General features: G+C 31.2%; 1 protein-coding gene across 1 annotated transcript; it reads right to left on the minus strand.

Moving 5' to 3' along the window:
- Nucleotides 1–756: 756 nt before the first annotated feature.
- Nucleotides 757–5,738, minus strand: LOC126772963 (putative malate dehydrogenase 1B). Its single transcript, XM_050493568.1, has 6 exons — nt 5,485–5,738; nt 4,800–5,181; nt 3,668–3,883; nt 3,276–3,438; nt 1,599–1,729; nt 757–846 (listed from the first exon to the last, which is right to left on the minus strand). The coding sequence occupies exons 1-6, from the start codon at nt 5,736–5,738 to the stop codon at nt 757–759; spliced, it is 1,236 nt and encodes a 411-aa protein (XP_050349525.1).
- Nucleotides 5,739–7,260: the final 1,522 nt, after the last annotated feature.

Genomic DNA, 7,260 nt, shown 5'->3' on the forward strand with positions numbered 1-7,260 from the left:
TGAACAAACAAACTTACTAGTGCTTGGAACCTGTGATGAATATTATAGAATATAAACATAATTTAACGCCATAATTCACTGCCTGTTTAAAACTTTAACTTTTCTCATTTTAACAATGTAAGCTGATCCAAAATCTGAATAAATACAAATTATAAAAGATTTTATATCCTTATTCATAGAATATTTTGATATTAATGTTATTTATTATATAATATACACATTAAAAGAATAAGAAAAACACTTAAATTATCAATTTTACCACTTTGACATGTACTCATTTTCTCTCAAAGAGAATTCCGGAAGTTTCTTAATTAATTGATAAAACAGACCTGTGACTTTATTGCTCCACACGTCGACAAACAAAGCGTTTTGCCTTCGTAATGGAAATTACATACCCTGAGGTCGGAAATCAAATTGACAGAAGAGGTTAAACAAACGATGTGGTCAGGGAGCCCAGACCGTGGTCCGTCGAATATTAATCGGTTGGTAAATGCGCTTTTATTTGTTTTTCCTTTACCGCGTTAGCACGCCAGACGTCTGGCCAATGGATCAAGCCAACACTCCCGACTCGGGTAATCGAATGGCGGCAAATCGAATTGATGCCCCTAATACTGAATCTCGAAATTAAGAAATTCTTCAGTTTCAAATATATTTTTTGTGCTTTGAATTTCAAAAGACGTAAACGATAATATTCATTACTTGAAAAGCTTTTATTTTATGTAATACAAAGGGTTTTTGAAAATCTTCATATTATTATTATTTACTTGTAAAGCTGCTGGCATCTTCATCTTTGAGAGATTGATTAATAATGTTCTCTTGCAGAAACTTTTTACAGTGTGATATCATCTGAAATGTATTGAAATAAACGTATATGTGTAGAAATATGTATATTTTAGATAGCCTTATTTCATTAATCTATTTATGTATTAACTAACTAAATTCAGAGGATAACATTTGCATACAATAAAATAAATCATAAGCTTAACTAAAACTGAAAATTTAAGTTTTATAACGTATACGACATCTTCTAGGCAAAATTTTGCCAATGTTCTATGCTTAACATGATTTTGATGATTTTGTTATCGATTCGTCATTTTTAAAAATGATAGCCCAGCATAGAAATTGATGTTTATTGAAGGAATTTATAACGAAAAAAAAAACAATAAATAAATGTGGAGTAAAATTAATACTCACAGTTTCATTATGTATATAAAAAAATATCCTATTATTATTATAAACTATAGTCACGAAGTATACGCGCCACACAAACACAAGGGAGTAAAGAGCAGAGACGAAGCGGACCATAACGTGCCGTTTGACGTCACGACGGCGGGCAAGATCGATTTGAATAAGCCGAGCTTAGCCCCAAAACGTGCCAATAGAGTATGAAAATGTTTCTACTAAAAAATAAAATGAATGTCCTATGTAATACGTTTTCGTCTTAAAAGTATAGCATTCATAACACATAATCACAAATATGAGATATAAGACTAAGAAATATAAATCTTAAAAGATAAAGGTCCCTAAATAAGACGTAATAACTGAAACAACTGAACTATGTTGCCTTATAAAGATATAATTAAATCTATAATAATAACCTGCTGATGGCGTTGTGTGACTTCTTGATTCATTCTTTTTATTTCCTGCTTTAGATGAATATCATCTTCAAAACGCTTACTGACCGACCAAGAGCCATGGCTAAATACTAATGGCAAAACATAAGCATGTCCTGTAATAATATAAATTATTGTAATAATACGCATATATATGCCTACTTATATATATACATTTATTTACATTAGTTATTATTATAAGTGTTTAAATTTCAGCTCAACCGGAGGAAGTGACTTAAAATTTAGATGCAAGATTGAATCCACACATACATAAATAGAAGTTATATAAAAGCTTGAAAAAGACAGTATCCTGACTCACTGACTGACTTGAGAGATATCTTAAATATGTAGGATTGCGTTTTTTTAGAAAACCAAAATAAAATAAATATGATAAAGATAAAAATAAATAACAGTATTTATATGTTTAAAGACATACTAAAAAGAATGAAATTTGTTATGACGTTTATAGTTCTGTAGGAACAGGAGGATCCCGGGTTGATGTTTATATTGGATTATCATATTTTTACTTGACGTTATCTACACATTCTAATCTAGACTTTGTTTTATCTATCTCAGGATCTACCAATCGTATTTTATAAAATCTTTTAAACTTATTTTATCCATTAATCGGAAAGATTATTAACTATATAACATCATACTACTACATGCATATATATATTGGGATTATATTATGAATATGCAAAATTTAATCCCAAATGGTAATATATAATAGGTAAAATAAGTATAAATACATAACAAAGTTTTTGTTGCTTAATCACCGCTACGGTGCAGTAGATTGATGTGATTGCTTGTCGGTAAGTGGCTTTTCGTTTGAAAAAATGCACGTGAACAATAAACTTATTTTAAGGAATTAATTAATGTTTTTTTAAATGTATAGGCTAGCGCTTGACTGTTATAACACCTGATGGAAAGTGAGATACAGTCTAAGATGGAGGGCGCTTGCCTAAAAGATGCCTATCACTCTAGACTTGAAGGTACCCACATTGTAGGTGGGAAAACGGAGGTCGGGAGGGTATTTCAGACCTTGGCGGTGCGTATCAGAAACGAGGAAGCAAATCGTTTCGTACGTGTCTTAAATACGTCAACTACGTACGGATGCAGATCTTTTCGATGCCTCGCAGTTCTATGGTAAAAAGGTGACGGGGGAACCAAATTAAATAGTTCCTGAGCACACTCTCCGAAATATATCTTGTAGGATACACGTCCCATAAATGGCTGCAGTACTCCATGCACGATCTGACTTGGGCTTGATATTGGGTATGTATGCGAGTTACAGTAATACTCTACTAAGTTTCTTAACCGTTCTTATATGTAGAATATAAGAATAACTTTATAATTAAAACCATGAAAAATGTCGATTTCAAAGTGCTTGTTATTATATATTTCGTCTACCAAACCTATATTATATAAATTACTATATTAATAAATTTGATATTAAAAACAGTTAGCGGCGGTGTTACAGCAAATTGAACGTATAAAAACTTATGCCATGAAATTATACATATGTATGTAATGTGCCAAGCTGTGAGGACGTCTATTTATCTTAATAAAAAAACACAATAAACTTTAAACGATAAGCCGTCTGAAACACGAATTTCGACAATTCGCTATTCAAATAGACGTAATTTCTTCCGCGTTTACCTTTAATAGTTCCAAGTGAGCCGTCACTAATGACGCCCATGTTGTTATAAACTTTCTTGCCATCGTCGTGGATACGCGTTAACCAAATGTCTCTCAAAGTTTTGCTGAATTCCACAGCCCTATAAATACATCCGTACGGATTCTTCGACGCAGATGACGCCACCTTTTTACATAACTTTATTCAGATATTAACCTTGCTTTATAATTTAATGTCTAACATTATTAAAAAAAAATAATTGCTTCCTATATAATATTATTTCGTTAAAAATATCTGTACTTTAAAACGCTCAACTGAACTGGTGTATAGTGTTATTTTTTATTATGTAACATATTTTTATTATACGTAACCCGTTCATTAGTCTTAATAATCATGAATTATTCACAATATATACCTTTTCGATAAGCTCTTTCTTTAACCAGGAAGCGCTAAACTGGGTCGAATCTAAGTTTAATGATTCCAAAAGATCCTTTCCAATTATATTATTCTCATTACAATGCGAGTCACCATCAACCTCATCATGAATAATTAAAGGCCTCTCGACTTCAATATGAAACACATCATCATTCGCAGCCCAAACAAGCACATCATTAATGACGTTACAATGCACCTAAGAGAGTTTATTTTGTATTTACATTTTATTTACTTTATTTAAAACTTGGAGCTTCTGACTTGGTTGGTGTGGAAAACTAATTAGCATGCCATTAAAGTTAAGAATATTTATAGGGAAATACAAAACAAGATTAGAGAAAAATTAAACGTACGATATTTAATTTCCATTTAATATTATTTTTTCTTTTAATATTTTTAATATTTGAATGAAATGAAAATAATGGGGAATAGGAGAAGGAAGTAAGAATATTTCATGAAAGCAACACATTAATTGTTGTCAAAGGATAATGCCAGGATTTGTATGGACTCTGGTCCCAACTCCAATAGCGACGTGTAATACATCGTTGGATAGGTATTTTTAGGCTGAACAGAAGTTACTATTAACGCTAAGTTCTAAATCTTAGTTCAGACGGCGCTATTGGAGATGGACCCAAAATTCGCATCCTCCTTTGTTTGTATTTTTGTTAGTATTAACATTATTGTCTCATTTTTTTTATTCCTTTAAAAACCCCTCAATTGTCAAAACAAGGAGTCATAATTATATTGCTCCTTTACAATAATATTGAGTCTTAATTCATGCCTGACTACATATTATATATATATTCGAATTCGGCATCGTATGACTTGAGATCTCAGACACTACCGAATGGATGTATATATAATAATTTTCACTAATGGACGACTTCATGAAAAAGAGTTAGGTATATAGGTAAGTAAGGTTTTTTTTTTAATTGGATGAAGTATAAACAGTATCGTTGAAGATGTCGGAAAAAATCATGCCGACTGGGATCTTTATTAGCATGGGCTGCCAACTACCAATAGTTATGTATAAGGATATAAACGTTTTATGTGGACCCTTATTCTACCATGGACGGGTAGCTAGTATAATATATTTAAAATTAAAATAAAATTACGTTTAAGTAATCGCTTAATACAGACTTTGCAATAGCTGTAATGGGTGTTGGACAAAAATATATATCCGATGGCATATTTGAAGACAGTGAATAAAGAATATCAATAGCCACAAGACCATCAGCCAAAAATATAGGCTTTCTTTCTGTAATAGGTAGCGCTTTTCCTGCTTTTGCATCTTTAACATTTTTTTTACCACGATTAACTTTTTTTGTTCTTTCAACGTCTTCATCGTCTAGTTCACTAGGCCAACTAAAACTATTTGCCAATTTTATTATTAAATATAAAGCATTAAATTGATCTTCAATATTCTTCTCATTAAATACCATGCAATTTGGATTGTCAAAGTCAGTCATAAAACAAAAAACGTCACCTTCTGTTACTCTGCAACAATATCAATTAATATATTTTAACCGTACGAAAATCATTAAAAGCCCAGATAAGCCCATTTAAGATTTTATTTTAATTATTTATCAAGTATTTATACCTATACATACATTAATAAATTCACTGAAGTGCATAAAGCTAAAGAATCGAAGATTTAATTATACAAGTTAGGTGCAGAGATTTATTATACTTTTAATACATCGTAATTTTCATACTTCGTACTTACGTAATCAAAATGATGCAATAGCAATTTCAACTCAACTGAAAATAACTATCAAAAGGACTAATTATTAATTTTACCTCGGCATATCTGAGGACACTTTGATAGAATTATTGCATGAAAAGGCACATGATTCTATTTCCAGTATAAAAGCTTCTGCAGCCCTAATATTATTAGTATACACTACGAGACTCAAATCAATCAGCTGATCTTCACCAAACACTACACCAGACATCATTTTCACTATAAATAATTGAGATGCCGGAGCAAGTGGATTTACCACAAAAACTTTTAAAGGTTCTAATAATGGCTTACTGATTTCCGATGAAGTCATTTAGGTAATTGAATTAGTTACGCAGTTGAAACTATTAAAGAAAATGATAAGTCTACGTATTTTTTGTTATGTAATTATTTCCTCTATGAATATTTATTTACTTTTTTTTTAAATTATGAGACTTTATGCAGATAACTCAAATAAAAGAACACACATGAAAGGAGTATGTACTGATGCAGTTTTAATTTAAAATAGAAATATATGACCTTCTTAATGAAAGATACATCTTCAAGAAACAATATAATAACACATTTTACTTTCTAATATAGTGAACAGTTATATAAAAGTAATATTGACAAATAATAATTATTATAAAGTTGCGTCTAAACTAAAGTAACCTTTGTGTTGATGCCTAAAAGCTTATCTAATTAACTAGTTGTTAATAATAATAATAATATTAATTTAACAGACAAAAATCATTTAAAACAAAATTTTATATAAAAATAAATATCTATGGTATTGACCATTGAGGAGTTCTTTTGTTTGGAGCTAATTCTTGATGTTAAATCAGATCATGCTTAACATAAAAATGCATTGTCATCAAAACTGAGCCAGCATGTAATATTTCAACACCGTATGATAAGTGGAGGTTCTAATTCAACTTGCAAGATTTTGCCCACTCAAGAAACAACCTGCAATAAAATAAAATAAGTCTGCAATCAATCAAGTATAAGGTAACTCGAAATACTTCATTATAACATAACTTATTAAATTGCTAAAAAAATTACTAATCAAATGACCGTAAAAATAAAAATTCACATAAATTTAATAGTTTTCAAACTTCTATATATATAAATGTTGCATTAATAGATGTTTGTTACCTTAGACAGAAGAAAAAATACCGTATTTCATGTTTCTAACACCTAAAATGACATACTTCTACACAAATATTTACCCACAAATTCTTATAGGGACGGTTCTTTTTAATTTTTAAAGATTGGTTTTTTCATACAACAGAAGCCTAAAACCCGATTACCACATAAAAATGAAAAATGGCTAACTTACGTAAAAAAATTCATTCCCAATTACACTATGTATCAAATACATGATGGTATTCATCAACTATCATAGTACATATCAAAGTAACGTTTACTTACAATTCTCTGAAATCCACAGATTTTTAGTTATACAACTTTTTTCAAATTTTTTTTTTTTTTTTTGTATGTCCGGGATGGCAAATGACTCTATTCCACCTGATGGTAAGTGGTAGTAGAGTCCAAACGCGACGACGGCCAGTACAGTCGCGAAGAATGTTCTGTACTAGCCGTCACCGCCTTGCCGGCCCGCAAGATGCCCCTTCACGCCTCGTTTGAAGGAACCCGGGTTGTAAGAGGAGGGGAACACGTGAGCTGGTAAGGAATTCCATTTTTTGGTAGCGCGATAAAGAAAGGAGTTGCCAAATTTCTTTGTGCGCGATGGAATTGATGTCACAGTTAGGCGGTGACATCGAGAACCAGCTCGCGTGGACTTAAGAAGGAAGAGGGAAGCAGGAATTAGAGAGAATAATTCCTCAGAGCACTCG

This window comes from Nymphalis io, chromosome 13 (genome assembly GCF_905147045.1).
Source record: "Nymphalis io chromosome 13, ilAglIoxx1.1, whole genome shotgun sequence".
Lineage (NCBI taxonomy): Eukaryota > Metazoa > Arthropoda > Insecta > Lepidoptera > Nymphalidae > Nymphalis > Nymphalis io.